We start from the raw sequence: 17844 nt of genomic DNA, 5'->3' as shown, positions 1-17844 counted from the left end.
GTTAAAAATACCTTGCAGGGTGAGAGATTGAGAGAACCGGATGTGTCTTTCTAAATAAAAAAAATCAACAAGAATGACAGAGAAATGGGGAATGGAGGGGAAATGGGGGGGGGGGGCGAGGGAGAGAGAATTAAGGACGAGGTTAAGCAGTGGAGGCTTGACCCCAGCCGAGCCTTTCTGACAACTTGGCACTGGGGAAAAGAGACCCCAGAAAGATTTTTTTTTCTGACCTTCCTGATCTTTTCAGTTCAAGCTAGAAGCATCCATGGGGGAGTGGGGAGAAAAACAGGAAGCTACTTAGTAAGGATGATAAGCCAGAAGATAACCTGTAACTTGTCTGCTTCCCCTACTTCAAGTCCAGCAAGAGGCAACATTCTTGTCCTCTTTTGCTGCCAGAGACTCCAGCAACCTGAGTTCTCCCCACCCCTGGGGCTGAGTCCTGCGGGGGGAAGGCGGCCCCCGTGGCCCCAAACAGGGCAGGAGCATGTTTTCCTGGCCTTGCATACTTCCCAACATGGCTCCCTGAGTTTTTCCTTCCAAAAGCCATGCCTTGCTCTACTTCCAATATGAATATACATAAGATGACCCCTTAGCAATTTCCCTGGGAGATTTGCTGGCATAAGCATAACAGAATTTGGCCCTCAGTCGACAGAGGTGCTTAGTTGAATTTCTCGGAGCTCAGACGCAAGCTCTCTGTGCATTACGTTGCTGTCTGTGCCAACCGTCTACAGCCCAGCCAAAGGCACTGGGAGCAAAAACATCCAATATAGGAGCTCTTCGAACAGAAACTCTTGCTAAAGTCCACTGCAGGGACTCAGCAGACCTGAGATGCTGTACGAGTGTATCAGGCTGTGCATTTAACTCAGACAAAGAGGAACTGATGAGTTACCCTATGTCATCCACTGATCAAGAGTAGATCTGGGATTAGAAAATCCGTCTTATGACTCTTCGTCACATGAGGCAGCCATCCCAGAAACCCTCTGGTTTTCAGTGCAGACTACCTCTTGCTAGGAGAAAACCATTACGTAGGTGTGAAGTAGTCCTAGGAGGATAACAGTGACATCAATGCACCGCCTCACAGTCTAGCCCTGGTTCAAGGGGGGCCTTGTCTCCTCCATGAGGATGCACTGGCCTGGAGGTAGGCCTGCTCCCTTGCACCTTTCTCACCAGCTGGCCCCTTTATTAATTTTTCCGTACTTGCAACGCCTTGGTCACAAGGAATGTCCAGACTGTTTAGGAATCATAAGGGGACACTGAACACCCAGTGGTAGGGCACATCATAGGGGCACATTTGGAACAGGACATGATCACTGGTACATTCTTTTCTGCACAGAAAACTTGCACTATTGTTTCAATGACCAAAGACTTTCAGATAGAGTCCACTAGATGGTACAAAGCACATTCACGAATTCTTGACATTACAAAGCTACCTGCTCCTTCACCTTAATTTAAGGGACTCTGGTGTCAAGAAGGCATTTCTAAAGCACCCAGGGCTGTCTAAATGCCCACTTGGTATCTCCTAAGCTGCACATTTCCAAGGTGGCAGGACTGATGTTATGAGACCAACTGAGCCTCCTCGGGTGACTGACAAGCTCTCTGGGCTTCGGTTTTCTCATCTGCAAAATGCTAGTCCTGACACCACCGACTTCCCAGGGCCACTGTGAGGACTGGATAGAGTGATATTTGTAAAGCAGTTAGAAGGGTGTCGGTGAAATAAATCTGTAACATCAGCTTTGAGACAGCACAGGTAACAAGAACCATTGCGAATCTTAGACCTACCAGTGTAGACTCAGATTTTTAACTCTCTTTCTGTAAGGAAACCAGCTGCTGCTTCATAAAATAACAGGCTGATCCTCTAGGGCTGGATGCAGAGGAAGTCTCCACGTGGGGATCTGGCTACTAGTTCATTAAGGAAGCTGGTGGGGTTTCTACATGTGGTGGTGGCGGTGCAAATGGGGAGATCTCCAGGGGGAAAGGAAATTCCAAAGTCAAGAGCTGGTATATTGCAGTCCACCCCCAGCCCCTAGATGGAATTCTCCTCCACTGCCCGCTTTGAAGATAGGGCGCTATTCTCTACACTCTTCACTCAAGAAGGCTCTTTCCTCCATACTATGGGATCCCCTAGGCCTTTATTTCCCCCGAAAGAGAACGTCATCTTGAGGTTTCCCTCTGGGGGCCACTGTTCAGCAGGTGGGTTAGGGGTGCTGCCAATAGGTGGCAGAAGAGGCAGGAGCCAGGGCAGTGGGTAGGAGTGTGTGGCTCACGGATGTACAATCAGGCGCTTACTTGCAGTCGTGCTTCTCGATTTCGAAGTGAGGGTTGAAGTTGAGGACAATCTTCTGGTTGGGTTCAGGGGCATAAACAATCCACTCGCAGTTCTGGTGGGATGGGTAATCCTGGGGGTAACCTGGGGAGGTGATATAGCCAGCATCTTTGGAATTCAAACGACCTCCACAGGGTGAGTCTGAAAGAGAAGGCAAAGAACCCAAAGAACTTCAAATATGCTACAGCCTCTTTTTTTTTCCCCTCTCCGTTTCTCTTCCCTACCAGTGGCTGATTAAAACTGTTTTACAGACCTTTTATGGCAGTCCAGAAGACTAACCTACTTACTCATTCAGTGGAAGAGATTATTTCAGCTCATCCCCCCGCACTCACCCAACTGAACACACACACACACACGTGCACAATCACACACACTCCCCAAATCAAAATATTCCAGAAAATGATCATAAACATTCCCAATTACATGGCCTGAGATGAAACAAACAAGAGAGCGGCAAACGTAACCTGCCCCCTGCCTTTTCTTGTCTCCTCTTCTTGGCCCATCTTCTTGTTCGAACCTCTCATCTCCATCTTTATCTCATAAATCCTTCATTTCATTGGGTGTCTCCCAGCCCAGCCCAGGCCGCCAGAAGTAAGGGCTCCGGGAACTGACAATAGTGGTTTTGTGGTGCCGACCCACAAGCGAGCCTGGTAACAATTACATGTGATGTGGAGGAAACATTTTCAGCTTTGGGCCAGAATAGGCCCTGGAGGGTGATTTTAGCTGCTGTTTCTTCTTCTTTCTTTCTTTCTTTTTTTTTTTTTTTGAGAAAGAAAAAGCAAAAACCCCAAACATTTAATTCTACATACACCACAAATTTGATTTATTATTTCATTATACACCGAGTGGAAAAAATCTGCATTGGAGAATTCACCGGCTCCGACCTCAGAGCTTCGACAAAAGTGCTTTGTGTTTTTCCCTTGCTTTCTACCCGCCGTCCCTCCTGCCTCGTCACCACCACCAGAGTGTGCTGCTTTGTCCAGCAGCAACCGGGACCCGGCCATTTGAAAGGCCACTGCAGGGGGGGTAGCTGTCCCCTCCTTCCCAGCAGGGCCTGGCTGGAGGTAAACAGCTTCCTGTGGGCCAGGAGGCAAGGGGGCGACTTCAAAGGCAGAAAAGGTGGGTGATGACATTTGAAGAATCTCATATATTTGGGAGCAAAGTTCTGGAATCCCCAGGAGGGGTTCCTGGGAAATGGGGGGGGGTTGCTTAATACCGCAGTAGAACAGAGGACGGGAAGGCACGAGAGACCTGGAAATATTCAGAAGCCTCCCAGAGACCTTCCTGAGATGTGCGCCTTTCTTAGCATCAATCACAATTTAATATCGCCATCTGCATGGAGCAGCACGGGCCTGTGAATTATGCATTACGGCTCAGCAGCCACCCTACAGGACGGGGTCTTTCTCCTGTGTTCGCTCTTTGAGGGAAAGGGTCATGCATTTTTTAACTCTACAGGTGCACTTTACTATTCCCCATGTCTGTTGGCATTACTGTCTTCCAGACCTCTGCTTTAGATTACCAGCCTGACAGGCTTTAAATGCATAAAAGATGGGCATGCCGCACAATGGTGGTTGGGACACACAAATCCACACAAGTAGCTTTTTAGGCATCGTGCCTCCAAGTGCTCAAACTGTGCCGTGTTGAACTGCCCAGAATCTAATGGATTCAGGTTCCATTTCCTACCGGGTAGAAAACAAAAGCAGGCCATTTCCTCTGGCTAGCAGAGCCCACATCATCCTCTAACTAATGACCCTGCACCCTCCCCAGTCCAGCAGGACAATGGGCCCAGCCCTCCCGCAGACAGAGAGGAGGCCGGAGAGGAGGCGCAGGACGAGGCCCGGGACCGCCCATCCCTCCGCAGCCAATCCCCGCAGCCTTGCCCACGCCACTGCCATGCCAGGTACCCAGCACCTTCCAGCAAGTCGAACTGTGGCCCGCTGGTGCTGGCTCAGGCACATGCGATCGGGCTGAGAAGGACGCTCTGAGAAAGCAGAGGTGTGGGGACTTAGCTCACCAGCGGCTCTTACCAGGCTAGCAGGGGAGGGGATTTTCTGCCCGCTCTTTTGCTGAAAATTGCAGCCCTGACTCACACTCACCCCCAAACCACACTGTTCGCCTTGTAACTCACCAGAGGGACCCCGAGCAGAGCTCCTGTTCAGTAATTGTGATGGTTTCTACATCATCCACGCTCTCTCCCTCCTCCCACCCCTGCTCTGCTTCTCTCCAGCCACTCCCAAAAGGAGAACTTCTCCTCCTCAACTCCCCCCACCCCACCATGTTCAAGCTTTTAGGAATCAGACCAGGCACACACAATCAGCAATAAAGACAGGAAACTTCCTCATAGGAAGGTTTCATTTCCCATCCACACCAAGAGAAATCACTTCCCCACTCAAAAAAAATTGAAACTATATATAATCCATAGCTGATAGTCTGTATTTTCCATGGTAAAAATTTAACGGAAAGAAAAAAGAGTAACTCATTTCTTTTTTTCTGTCCTTTCTTTATCTGAAGAAAATTAAGGCACTTTATTAAAATTTTTGAAAACTCATTAGAACCTCTGCCTTTGCTTTGGTGTAGTTAACCCCTTCAATACCAAAGCATGTATAAATTCACCTTCTTGTTTGCATGGCACTCACACTTATATAGATACTGAGCAGACGTTGGATACATACACATATTACAAAGTCACACTTCAGCCCCGCACACACTTTCACACCCACTCGTAAAATATCACACATCGTTTGCACAGACACATGGCCACCAAGATAAATACTATAATTTCTGCCTCTATTTTTCTTGGAGAGGACTGAATCCTGGAAAGATATCAGTAAAACTTGTAAAGAAAACACACTTAATCCTTCTACACCTCTTCTTGATCATTGAGGTTTCAGTTCCAGGTTTGGGGACCCTTCGTTTCTTGAACACAAACACGCCCCCAGGAGAAATGAACTAGACTTTCTTCTGAAGAGCTCTACCATCCATTACTCGGGAGGCCTGGCTTGTGTCCCAGAAGGAACAGCATAAATGCCCTGTCCTGTGTCAGAGGAGTCCAGCCCAGCCAAAAGAGAGTTGAACTCAAGGGCAAACCCCTTTAGGCCAATCTCCACATACAGAAGGGAAGTTGACCCTGCCGAAGTTGGAGCTACTGACCCTGTTCGGTGAGTTGACAAGGGACTTCTTTCTCCAGCTATTTTGTGAATACCTTTCACCTGGGGCAAATTCATTTCCCAAAGAGAAGCAGGCACACCCTGCCCCAGGCTGTTCAGAGCCGGTTTTCTCTTACATCTGGGAGAGCAGCCTGAGGGATGAGCCAGCTCCAGCCAGATATAGACCTCAGAGGCCCAAGAATAAAAGGATTAAAGTGACACCTTTAGACCTAATTGGAAAGAAAGGGAATAATAAGTCCTAAAGTCAAGAAGGTCTGATTTTTTCCCCCCATGATGAGTATTTCGGTGTTTTTATTGGACATGGTCAATGTCAGATTATTTCTGACATTTATATCGTTCTGTCTCTCTCTCTCTCTTTTTTTTCCCCTCCTCCTCAGGAGCCCTCCTTTTGCTGGAGGCCTAAGCACCATCTGATGTGGCCTAGAGGTAACCCGGCTCTGGATAAGGTAAAGCAATTTTGTATCCACCCACTCACAATTCTGAGGCTCTTTGCCAGCTTCAGAAGGAACTCACCCTTCTACAGAACCCAACTGAAGACAAACCACCAGTTCCTTGGTAATAGCTGATTTTCAGGAAGTAATGAGAAGAAGTAAAAGAAAACCTAAAAATCTGGTCCGCCTTCCAAGGAAATTCAACCGGAGTTGTTTTACAGGAACACTGTATGGCCTGCACTTGACACTAACATTCACTAAAAGGAAGCCCTGACTGCTGTGAATACTTTTAAATAATTAGAATGACAATGGCTCACTCCCGGCCAGGCGAGGGCACCAGGTGACGCTGGGCAACAGCCTGCTGGCAGTCCCTCAGCAAAACAACAGTCCCATCACTGCGCTTAGCTGAACGGAAGGAAAATGGCCTTGGCCCAAACAGGGAAGTTTAGGACTGGCTGAACGTGGGACTGGAGAGTTAGGTTGTTGTCAGAGGTGGGTCTGGGATGACGGGACCGAGTTGCTAGAAAGGGAAGGTGGGGGGGGGGGGTCCCAGAGTAACAAGAAGAGGGCAGTGGATTCTTCGCTCGATGACCTTCCTCGGTCTCAGCTTCCTACACTGTAATTCAATGGGTGGATTAAATCAAGTATGGAGTTTTCAAACTTCTTCTTAGAAGTGTTTGTTTTCTCTTCGAACAAAACTCTACCCAGAACTCCGATGTCCAAAGCAGGTAGAAAGAAGTGGAGCTCTCTTGGGTGCAGGAGGTAGGGCGGCGAGAAGGGGTGTAGATTCTGGGCCCCTTAGTTCCCCTGTCAACTCTGCTGGGCTTTGGGGAGCACAGTTGGAAACCCACTGAACTAGACCTCTGTTCCCTTGTTACTTTAAAATGCTTCGTGAAAGAGAAGGGGTAGAAGGATTAGTAGACATCTATTTCTTGTATATCCCTGAGGGTCCTGTGGAGAGCAGTCGGTCTCATTTTCCCTGAAAATAAGAGACTTTATTTCCTCTATAAGTTATCCTTTATCCACAGCACAATCCCATCCTGCTCCTATTTCCAGGGCATTGCTTTCATTTCATTATTAGCAGCAAGGTAAAGAAGCAGCTCTTTCTCCTGCTTAAAAAGAGAGACGGTTGTCACTTTGCCACTTCATTAGCAAGAAGAAGCCTTGTCTTCAACATGGTCTCACCACTGGCAAGCTGTGCGGCCTTGGGTAAGTCAGGAAACATCTCTGAGACTGTGTTTTCTCATCCATAAAACGAGAGGAGTGATCCTAAAGGTCAGTTCCAGTTCTTAAGTTCAAGGCCTATATAATGAGGTAGGGAAAAGATCCTATACCTATAACCCATAGATTCTCTCCCCTCCTAGAGAACAAGATGTTTATTCAAGGTGTTACTCCTGTTTCATCTGTTTGTTAAGCCTTGAAACAACCTCTAGGATTTTTCCGATGAGCATGCCTGTCTTGCATGACGGAGAGTTCAAATGTCGTTTAATCACATTAGCCCTACTGACGTGAGTTTCTTTCCTTAACCGAGTCTGTAGCTGCATATTTATAAATATTGTGGATATGTAGTTCTGTGTGTGAGCATGTGAGCAACACTGATGCATAGAAAGGAAAACCAAAAAGTTTCTTGAAATCCCTTGCCTGAATCATCTAAGTCCCCTGCTCGGGGTTTGAACCAAAGTTTGCTCACTAACCCCGGATAAGCTGCTTTTAAAGAGTTATTTCTGTGAGCTGAGGCTGGATTTTGTTTTATTCAAAGCGACTTCAGTCTGTCACAAGACAGTCTCATAAAATCTGTATCTTGGCTTAAGCTGGGAAGAAATGAGCCAATCCATCAGCCCAGGAATGCGGCTGTTTGACCACTTCCTAAGGCAACCGGGAAGGGATGCAATCTATTCAATTTATGGGTCCGGGTGGCAGTGAAGGATGCACTCCTGAACGCACAGCAAATGGAAATCCCTGTGAACTTTTGCAGTGATAAAGTTCAAAATCTGAATAAAAGAACCTCTGGGAGGGCAGGAAGGAGGGGAAGAGAGGGCGAGAGAGGAGGGCAGCACATCAGCATGGAGAAAGGAGTAGGAACCAGGCAAGCTCCCTCTTCCAAAACACCTCCAGTGCATTCACCGAGGACAGAACTGGGAATTGGGTCTGGAAAGGGGACCTTTGGAAAATCACTTCCCTTTAATCTGGATTCTAAAAATGAACCTTCATTTAATCGTTAAGACGTAAGTTTGATGTGATTACCTCCTCTGACCTCGAATCATGCCACCTGTGGTAACCTTGTTATTTGTCATCTTATATCATAAACAAATGCAATTCCAATAGGGCAGCCAATATAATATCATTAGCTTATATTTATGTCCACTCTTTTCCAGCCCTCATTGCAAATGCAATTTTGATGCCATTGATGAGAGATCTGGGATTACAATTCCTGCCCATTTCAACAGACATTTGGGGAAGGAAATAGAGGAAGAATAATTTTGAGGTCTCTCCAAAAACCAAAGGAGAAAAAAAGGTAATATAATTTTTTTTTCATTTATTTTGATTAACTGAACCGAAGGCTTATGGTGAAACGTCAGGGGCTCCCCATTGGTTAGTGAATGAAATCCAAACCCCTTGGCCTAGCAATGGGGCCTTGCATTTAGCCTAATGAATCATTTCTGACCTTATTTGCAATTATTTCCCTCCACACATTCTAAACTGCAGCTTCTGAGTATTCCCCAAATAAACCCAGTGTCCATTTCTCTGCTCTCATCTTCCCCTGATACCCCTTTCCAGCTTTAAAGCCCATCTATACTCTCAGTCAAGGCTCACATACCACCTCCACCCTCCCTGGTCTCCCACACCAAGGGTACTCTCCCAGCCTCCGTATCTCAAACCTCCAAGACAGAAGCTCTTTAACGTCTTCTAAGGTGTGCGAGGGCTCCGGACAGCCTTAACCATTCCGCTGGACCACTGCAACTTGAAAGCATGACTCGTTCCTCATTCATCTTTGGTGAACTTTATAGGATCAAACCCAGAGCCTTGCCCAAGTCAGACTCATTGAGGTTTGATGAATTCATCAATTACTAGTCGACTAACATAACACCAAAAGTATTACTAGCTAGCACAAACTCTGAGGAAGCCTTATTCAAACTGTTCTGCTTCTCTAGTACTACCCTTCCGTCCCAACCCATAGCTGCTATTAAATGTGAAGATTTTTTAGTGGCGAACTGAGAGTTTCAGTTAACGTGTTTGGGATCATGATACCTGGTCATAAGTCAAGGTTCAGTTATGTGAACCAGGTCTCCAAAGACATTCTAAACCTCGGATAATAATGATGCAGTTCAATGGATATTTACATTTTAATCCTAGTGATGGTAAAAATAATTTATCTGAGGGTTTCTTCACCCCCTCCCTCTCTCACCCTCCCAAAGGTGAGTTCTAGATATTTGTTATCAGCAGCACCAGGAAGGTGCACATTACTACTTCATCACTGAACTGTTTGCTGATAATGGATGATCTCTTCCTTCTACCTTTCCCTCCCCATCTCCCTTCCCCTGGCCCCCAGTATGCCTTTGGGGCACATCTGTTTTATTTTTCCCCTTTATCAAAAACAATTATTACTACTACTGCCCGGCCCAGTAGGTTGCAATTCCCTTTATCTTCTTTGCTGAAAGACTGGCCAGAGCCCAGATCATTGGTTATTGGGACCTTTGGAGGCGGTGAGCAGGAATTCACTGGATATGTGCATTAGGCTGGCCGGCAGCCCCATCCACTGTGTGCTACTGGGGAGAGCTTTCCTTTTGTTATTCCCAGCCCCCTCCCTTTTTCCTGGATTAGATCATGACTCTTTTATGAAGACCCAGAGGAAAATGGGATTATTAAGAGTCTTGCTGGGTAAAAGCTGTTTTGTCTTTATGATGACTTTCTTGAGTTCAGCTGCTGAGGGGCCTTGATGCCAGAGGAGAATAACTTTCGGGGGAGCACCTTCTGCACAGTGCTTCCTGCTGAGCACACTTGCAGTGATGAAGGATGGAAGAGGAGATAAGGAAAGGAAAGGGGGAGAGATTTAAAAAAAAGTAAGTAGAGACAAGAACACCGAGAGCAAAAGAACAAGGAGGGAGAGAGAGAAAAAAATGCAAGGAGGAGACGTAAATCTAAGATGAAAATCCAGCAAAGAATATTGCTCTCTGAAGAACAGTGTCCTGAGAGATCATCTGAAGCTTATAAAACACAGACAAACGTTCAGTGGGGTAAGAGCTGAGAATGATAATTATTTACTTATTACAAAAACTCATAAAAATAGCATAAACTTATCACAATGGTTATAATGTACTTTCTATGATCACGAGATACAGTTAACCTCACTGAAGCTCTTCTGAAGATAAATGCTTTCAGAATTGGACCAAACAGTACTCTGTGTAATCTGCCAAAGCACAGAAAACCCCGATGGGGTAGGTATTACTATCAAACATACTTTACAGATAAAGAAATTGAGGTACAGAGAGATGGAATGTTCTGGACTGCCAAGCTGACCAATGGCTGAGCTGGATTTTCAACCTAGGCAGACTGGCTTCAGTGCTTCAGAAGCTGGGAAGCCCAAGGCAGGGCCCCCCAAAACTCCTACGTGACAAACTTATTTAGTGGCATTTAGGGAAAGACAAACGTTTTGCCTGTGTAGAAAACTCCCTTTGCTCTTCCCGCGTGCCAGTAATCTGTCCGTGTGAACAATGAGAGGTGTGTTCAAGGCTGGGGTGTGGGGAGGGCTGGAAGCACTTAGCATCTTCTCCCCTCCCTGCACACTGGCACCGTGCTCCTTGTCATCCTGGCCCTCTTTCCTGTGTACCGGAAACCAAGGTGTGTCTTTGGGGGAGGGAGGGTGGTGTGGATAGGATGTCCAAGTCTGAAACCATGTGTCACAACATGGACGGTTTTTTGCTGGCCAACTCCCATTTCTCTCCTGTCACCTCAACCTCACTCATCCCTATCCTAAATGCCACATTGTTATTGTTCTACTGGATAGGAGCAGCATTTTCAGAAATGGGGGATTTATTTTTATAGCACAGCTGGTCTGCCAAAGGTCACATAATTTGGCAACGTTCCCAGTGGTTAAAAATTAATTTCTTCTTATTAATACAACCAAGGTCCCACAGGATCGGAGCTCAGCCTTATCTAAACTTGACAGCTTCCTAAACCTTCAGAAGATGCTTTCTCCTGGAGGGCCAGCCATGCTACAAGGCCACTGTGTCCAGGAATCCAGCCTCACTGAATCCTGTTAAGTAATGAAACCATTAAGCCCCGAGGCCATTTCTCATCAAGGCAGATAAAGCTTTGAAAAACGCTGTAGGCTCTCTAGGACAAACTTACACAGTATCTTCCAGGAATGGGTTAATTAAAAAAAAAAAAGTGAATTCCTTACCTGGAAGGAAAGGTACAAAGACTAACTTCTGGGATCAAATTCATGTTTGCCACTCAAGGAGGGTGCCGCAAAGATCACAGAGTGGCAGATAACGGTCAGATGATAAATTACTTCAAATATGTTAATGACAACATAAACTACTGCCCAGATGTCACGTTTCAAGTCCTTTCTCAACAGCGCTAGAAATTGAAAGGTATCATGCTTCTGCTCCAACTTCTAAAAAAGGAAAATCTCATCTCTATTTCCTCGTCTTTCCCAGCTGGACTTTTGGGGAACACATTCTGAAAACCCTTACCAATAAACCTGGCTCTGAATTCTATCAACCAAGAATTGTCCCACACTCTGATCACCCAAAGTCAGCTCATTCTCTTGATTACTTTAATGAGCAGTGGAATGAAATGAACACCAGGCAAGGGCCTCACGATCACTGAGCCCCCGGTGTTTCTCCCCACAGATGCCCCCAGACCCCTCCCAGCCCTTGTTTACATTCATGCCTTACTGCATGTGAATTGGCATTTGGACTCCTCTAACTTTTTCTATACTAAGGAAGATAGGAGCTGACCTCTCTTGTTGCAGAATGTGGACTTTACATTCAACAGCAGGGGATGAGAGCCATTTGGTAGACAGCAGGAGTCCTGTCTAGATAGCCTGGGGTTCCAGTCACTGCAGCCTTCCAACCTTACATTTTGCCAGTTGGGTGCTCTGTGACTTAATCTGAGGGCAGATTGACATAAAAGTCCAACCCCGCAGTGCTGCCCGGGCACTCGCAATTCTACCAGGCACATCTTGGACAAGAAGGTGCTTGCCTGGAGCACTCATGGGGAGCTCTCCTCTTTCCACTGTTTTGCACTGTGTGCTCTGTTGGCAACTGGTAACAGCTTCACTACTTCGGGTGGCTGCTTATGGGGTAAAGTTTACTGGGCACGCATTGAATGCGGGCATGAGACCAGTCCCCAGAGCCTAGAGCAGGCCGTCTGTGTACAATCTAGGAGTTCATAGTTTTGCTTGCAAATCATTACACCTGCCCATAGTCATCCTGCATTTTGGGGAGAGGGGCTAAAAAGGAAACCCTTATCAGGCGCCTAGAACGTCATTGCTTCTCTTTTAGGATTTGTTTGAACGCAGACCTGTCTCCCACAGACAATTTACATCTCTTATCTGATCATCCACTCCAGACGCAAGGTTGATTGACCGCGTCTGCCCGTGTCCATGGCAATGGTGTTTAAACCCAAGCATAGATCAAAGCTCTGGAGGCGGGGGGGGGGGGGGGGGGGGGGGAGAAGGTTGTTGGTTATAGGGTCCGGGTTCTTTTGGCCCCAAGCGGCGTGTCCCAGAGGTGGAGACGGTGGGGCTGGGAGTTGCCACCATCTTTAGAAACCCATTGTCAGGGCCAGAATAATTTCCTGAGCAAACCCTAGACACCACCACCCCCCGCTCCCTCCCCCCCCCCCCCCACCACGATTAACTCGAGCAAAGGGGAGATTCGTGACCAGGCGCTGATGAGGAGTGGATAGCGCCAGGGGGCTCTCCTCTCTGTCTGAAGCCGAAAGGAAGGGGGGCGGAGGGAGGGCGGCGAGCGGTGAGCACAAGCCAGTAAACCGGAGCGTGGATCCCCTCCCCTTCAAGAGAAATTCAACCGGAGCCGCAGAAGCTGCGACACGGATGAGCCGGATCCCCTAAGCCTGCCAGGAAAGCTGATTCCCACCCCACCCCCACGGCTCCCAGAGGAGAGACCGGTTCATTCCACCACCCCCGGCCCCCGGCCCCGCCAGCCCCTGGACGTTGGCTCTGCTCTGCGGGTGCCCCCCACCCAGCCGCCGGGCGCCTGGGACCCGGTAGGAAAAACTGCGGTGCAGTGAGCCCGAGGCAAAGGGTGGGGGCAGCCGTTTAATCACAGCTCGCCTCGCCTCCATTAACTTGTGTTGATATTAAAAAGAAATCAATCAGTGAAAATGAAGCATTGGCCGTGAATATTTCTCTTTCTCACGTGTAAAAGCAAGGAGCGAGGCGGCGGGGGAGGGGAGGCGGACCGCGCCGGCGACTGCAGAGGTTCCTCCCAAGCGGAGAACCGCAGCGGCGACTTAACTTTCTGGCACTGGATGGCGTGGAGGAAATGCCGCAAGCCTCTCCCTGGGGGTGTCCTTAGTCAGGAGGAGGAGGGGACAAGGCTGGAGTTGTTGGAAGCGGCCAACTTCTCCCAGGCTTGAGCCTCGGTTTTGCTTTCGCTGGGCATATTTGTGCCTAATAGAATGTTTATGGATCGTTCGGCTCTGTTTCTGCTGCGTAGCCCAAACAAATCGATGCGGTGTTAGAGACCGCGCTGAGGGGTGGGGCAGCCTTGGGGGCCACCACGTCCCCACCACGTGGATGCCCGCGCGCCGCGTGCTCTTCACCTGCTCAGGCGCACGGGCGGGCGCTGGGCGCTGCTAGAGGCGGTGCAAGTTGCGCGCATTCCCGAGGGTAGAGCTGGCTCCTTTCCGCCCCCTCCGCCCTCGGTTCTGAAGTCCCACCCCGACTTCCTGCCCCCCAGTTCGGCCAGCGCTCGGATCCCCAGCTCCGCCGGCCCCGGGCCTCAGCCCCTCGGCGCCGGCCCTTCAGGGGCGGCGGGGGGAATTCAGCGCACAGCGCGGGAGACAGGAGGGGGCGCTCAGGGCAGGGCCGGCTGGGCGGCCCCGAGTCCCCGAGCCCAGGCAGGAGGGAGGCAGGCAGGCGGCGGGGCAGAGAGTGGGGGAGCCTGGTGCGCGCAGCCCAGGCGGCCTCCCTGCCGCCCGTTAGTGCGAGAGGCTGCCGCCGAGGCCGCGGAGTTATTTGCTCAGTCGCTCCCCCTCCTGCACCTTCCGCCCTCCCTTTCCCCTGACTCCTTCTCGGAACGGGTTCCCGCCACCGCTGCGGCCGGCTGGGCTCGGCCCCCTCCCGGCAGGCGCGCACCGGGTGAGTCAGAGGTCTAGTAGGGCCTCGCCCTTTGCCACCCGCTGCCAGTTCCCCGGGTGCCAGTCCGGGGCTCCGACGGGAAGCCGGAGTTCCCCGCGGTTTGCGATCGCCTCTTCGAGGGCCTGGAGGATATCCACCCAGGGCGGGTCCCAGCTCCGCGTCTCACAAGGAGGTCCCACCCCGGGTGCCAGGCTGCCTGCGGCGTCGTAGTGGGTGACCGGCCCCGCGCTCCGCGCCTCGGGGCTTCTCTAGAAGTGACGCAGCGCGGCCCGGGGCTGGGGTGGGAGGGGGCTCTGCGGAGAGCGCGAAAGGCAGGTGGCAGAGCGGGAGTGGGTTCGAGCGGGTGTCGCACACACGCGTACACTCCGCGTAGCGCTCGGGGACAGATGTGCGAACATCTGGGGTAGGAGATAGCCCCTGAGTCTTCACGACCCCTCCCGCTCGCAAAGCACACGGAACCTGAAGTTCGGTGTGTGTGTGTGTGTGTGTGTGCGCGCGCGTGTGTGTATGTGAGCGCGCGCGCGCGGGCCGGTGTGTGCCCCAGTGTGCGCGCGCTCGCCGGGGCCTACTAGAGTCCGTGCCTGAATACATAATATACCGTGGGCATCTTCATCGCGCGCGCGCGCACACATACACACACACACACGCACACAGCGAATCACACAAACATATATAATTTATGTAGCATCTAGGTCTGTGGGAGGTAATTTAATTTCGCTTCAAGCTGGGAACTTAGAATAAGGCAAGAGGGGATGGGGACACAAGTGAGACCTGCGCCCATCTCTCCGACACGATTTGCAGCGGCCCTGAAGACCAGTTCTGGCAGAGGAGGAGGGGCAGCAAACGTGTGGATTTGGATAGGAAAGGAATTCCTCAGTCTTCCTTTCCCTCAAATAAACACTCAAGCTTAAATGGGGAGTGTTGGCGGTGAGGGCCAGAGCACCAGACGCACAGCTTCCCCTTGGGGCTCCCACAGGACCCCCGAGGCCGCAGTGATGGAGGGGAGGTGCCCGGTAAGCCGCAAGGGGTTAGCCCTACCACTGCCGCAGGCCAGCCTTAGCCTTGTAAGTGCCTTCCGGTAAGGGCACTTCACGAAGGCTTTATCTCTCCTCTTTCTCTTTTCCCTGTTTCCTCCAGAGATGGTTTCCCCATTCCCAATCACCTGTAGCAGCTTCCAAGAGTTTTGTCGGATTCCCGACACTGTTCTCAGAGGGAGAGAGGCTCACTCTGGGGAGAGTGGTGTGGGGAAGGAAGGACAAGCCCCACTGGATTCCCTGCATCCAGAAATCCCTTCTCAGGCCGTGTGCCCCTTGCCAGCCCTCCTCCCCGCTGCCAAATACCGGCCCTAGACTGCTCTGGGCCTTGCAGTCCTTATCTCTGCAGTATGTCCACACACCCTTTTTGGCAGTGGTCGAGAACAAATTCCACTCAAAAGTTTCTAACCACTTCACAAGAGTAAGAGACCTTCGAAGGCCATGCAGTCTGTTTTATCTAATAATAATTTTTAAAAGAATATGATTTACTTTCCCAGAAAACACATGGATGCAAGAAAGAGAGCGGGGACGACCAGCCGCCTCCGTGGCCAGCAGCGCCCAGCCCCAAGCCCCTAGCTCAGCTGCAGGCCAACTTGTTCCATCAGCCTGCACCCTAGGATTCTGAGGCGTATCCACGCATTCTGCAAAGAATCCACAGCATTGGAAAACCAAAACTAGACTCTTGGGTTTCCCAAGCTCTTCAGTTAACATTGCTCAATGTAGCTAAGTGGAGAGAATGCAAATGATTTATATTTCACTGGCTAGGTTGAAGAAACTCAAGGGAGATGTGTTCTGCTTCAAGACAGGGGGAAAAAAATCCCAAAAACTGTAATGCAAAAGCTTTGTAGTATTTTTAAACCTTTGATTCAGTCCATATGTGACATCTGAACACCGCCAAATTCTGTTTCAAAACACACACACACACACACACACACACTCCTAGCAGGAGAGAAAAGTTGGGTTTTAGGAGCGGTGGTGGTGTAGGGCCGGCCGGCTGGGATCTCTCTTTAAATTATTTAGTATAGAGAGAGCCTCCTTCTATGCTATTCCGTGGGGCCCGTATAAGCCGTTGCTTTTAAAGGGAAAAGCATGTTGAGATGAACAGAAAAAACTTTCAGGGGCTTACCTGGTTGGCCTCTCACTTCGTGTCCTGAAAAGTAGAGAGCTAAGAAAACCCAGGTGAGAAGAAACATATCCATTTTGGAGAAGGAGGCTTTCTCCAGAACTGGGTTTGTAGATTTCTTGTATAATTTTAAGTCTTTGTGTTTCTCTCCCTTGCGTTCTTCCTTACAGTGTCTTCTGCAAAGGTTTCTAATGGTCAGTGTTTCCCTCCTGGGTCCTGGCGGCCCGTCTTCACCTTTATTCCTGCTGGATTCGCACCTCACTAAGAGGAGGGTGGCTCCTGAAATCAGCAAAGCGGGAGCAAGCTGGGAAGAGGGGACGGGTTTCCTCTCTTAAAAAACAAAACGCTTCTGTGTCCTCTCCAGTTCCTCAAAGTATCATTTCCTTTATCCTACAACATCACGAAGATTTCCCGAAAGCCAAGCGTAAAAAATAATAAGAATAATAAAAAGAAAAGCCCAGACTTGCCTTGGGCATCACACGTCCCCAGGCAGCTGTGTGATCTCAGAGGCGTAAACGGACACACATCCCCCGGCACCCGGGACCGACACGCGGGCGGAGGCACCCAACGCCGCCGGACGGCCGGAGTGCGAGGCGGCCGCCCAGCTCCTGCCCTCGCCGGGTTCCCCTAGCGGGAGCCTCCCCAACGACTACCCCCGCTCGGCCAGCCTGACGAGGGGAGTCAGGGGAAAGAAGCGGCGGCGGCGGCGGCTGTTGCTGCGGCGGCTGCTGCTGGCGGGGCGGCGGCGGCGGCTGGGATTGCCTGGGAGCGAGCGAGCCCCTCTCCGAGTTCGCTCGCGCCCGCCCTCACCTCCACCTCGCCCCGCGCCTCGCCGAGGTCTGCGCGTCTGAGGAGGTGCCGGGGGCGGGCTGCGGGCTGGTGCCTCGCTCGCCTTCTCTGCTTCCCCTCCGGCTCCCCCCAGCCTTTTCAGGCCGAGCAGCATGTGGATGTCAGAGCCGCGGCAGAGCTATCCGATTACGCGCCGGCTCAGGGCCCGCCCCTTCTGTGTTCCTGATTAAAGAGGCAGCCGCGGAGCCGCGCGGCGCACAGCTCAGCGCCACGGCACCCGGCTCGGGCGGGGCGGCGGCGGCGGCTTTCCCCCCCGGCCCCCCCCCAGCCGCGGCCCGATCAAAGTTGAGGCGGCTCCCGTCCAGCCGCTCCTCGCCCACCCGCACCTCCCGCCCACCCCGGGCTCCTCCGCGCCTGGCTGCGCCCGGCCGCCCGTGCGCAATGCCCGGGAGAGGCAGCGCCCCGGGGCACCTCCGGGGCGCACTGCCCTTGGCCGCGTCGTCCCCGCCCGCGGGAGACTCCGCAGGAAATGGGGGGGGAATCCCTGTTTCCCCCCCAAATTCCCGGGCTCCGAGGCCACACACGTAGAAGCCAGCACAATGCCACGCGCAAGGGCGTTACAAGAGGGTGGCGTACGGTGTTCGG

At 50.8% G+C, this 17844-nt stretch overlaps 1 protein-coding gene across 6 annotated transcripts in view; it reads right to left on the bottom strand.

Moving 5' to 3' along the window:
- NRP2 (neuropilin 2) overlaps positions 1-17373 on the bottom strand; it is a 115687-nt gene extending 98314 nt beyond the window's left edge. For 2 of the 6 annotated variants that reach the window (XM_064586962.1, XM_064586963.1), the window contains exons 1-2: positions 16414-17369; positions 2287-2464 (exon numbers count right to left, since the gene is read on the bottom strand). In XM_064586962.1, the coding sequence (XP_064443032.1) occupies positions 2287-2464; positions 16414-16486 (251 nt within the window). In that variant the 5' untranslated portion in view covers positions 16487-17369. Of the gene's footprint in view, positions 1-2286; positions 2465-16413 lie in introns of all 6 variants that reach the window. The other 4 variants (XM_045868155.3, XM_045868156.3, XM_045868152.3 and 1 more) reach the window with 4 other exon arrangements.
- Positions 17374-17844: the final 471 nt, after the last annotated feature.

The sequence above is a fragment of the Mirounga angustirostris genome, unplaced genomic scaffold (genome assembly GCF_029215605.1).
Source record: "Mirounga angustirostris isolate CCGP_5_RB_7025 unplaced genomic scaffold, mMirAng1.0.hap1 SCAF_3, whole genome shotgun sequence".
NCBI lineage: Eukaryota > Metazoa > Chordata > Mammalia > Carnivora > Phocidae > Mirounga > Mirounga angustirostris.
This window is presented reverse-complemented; position numbering and strand designations above follow the sequence as displayed.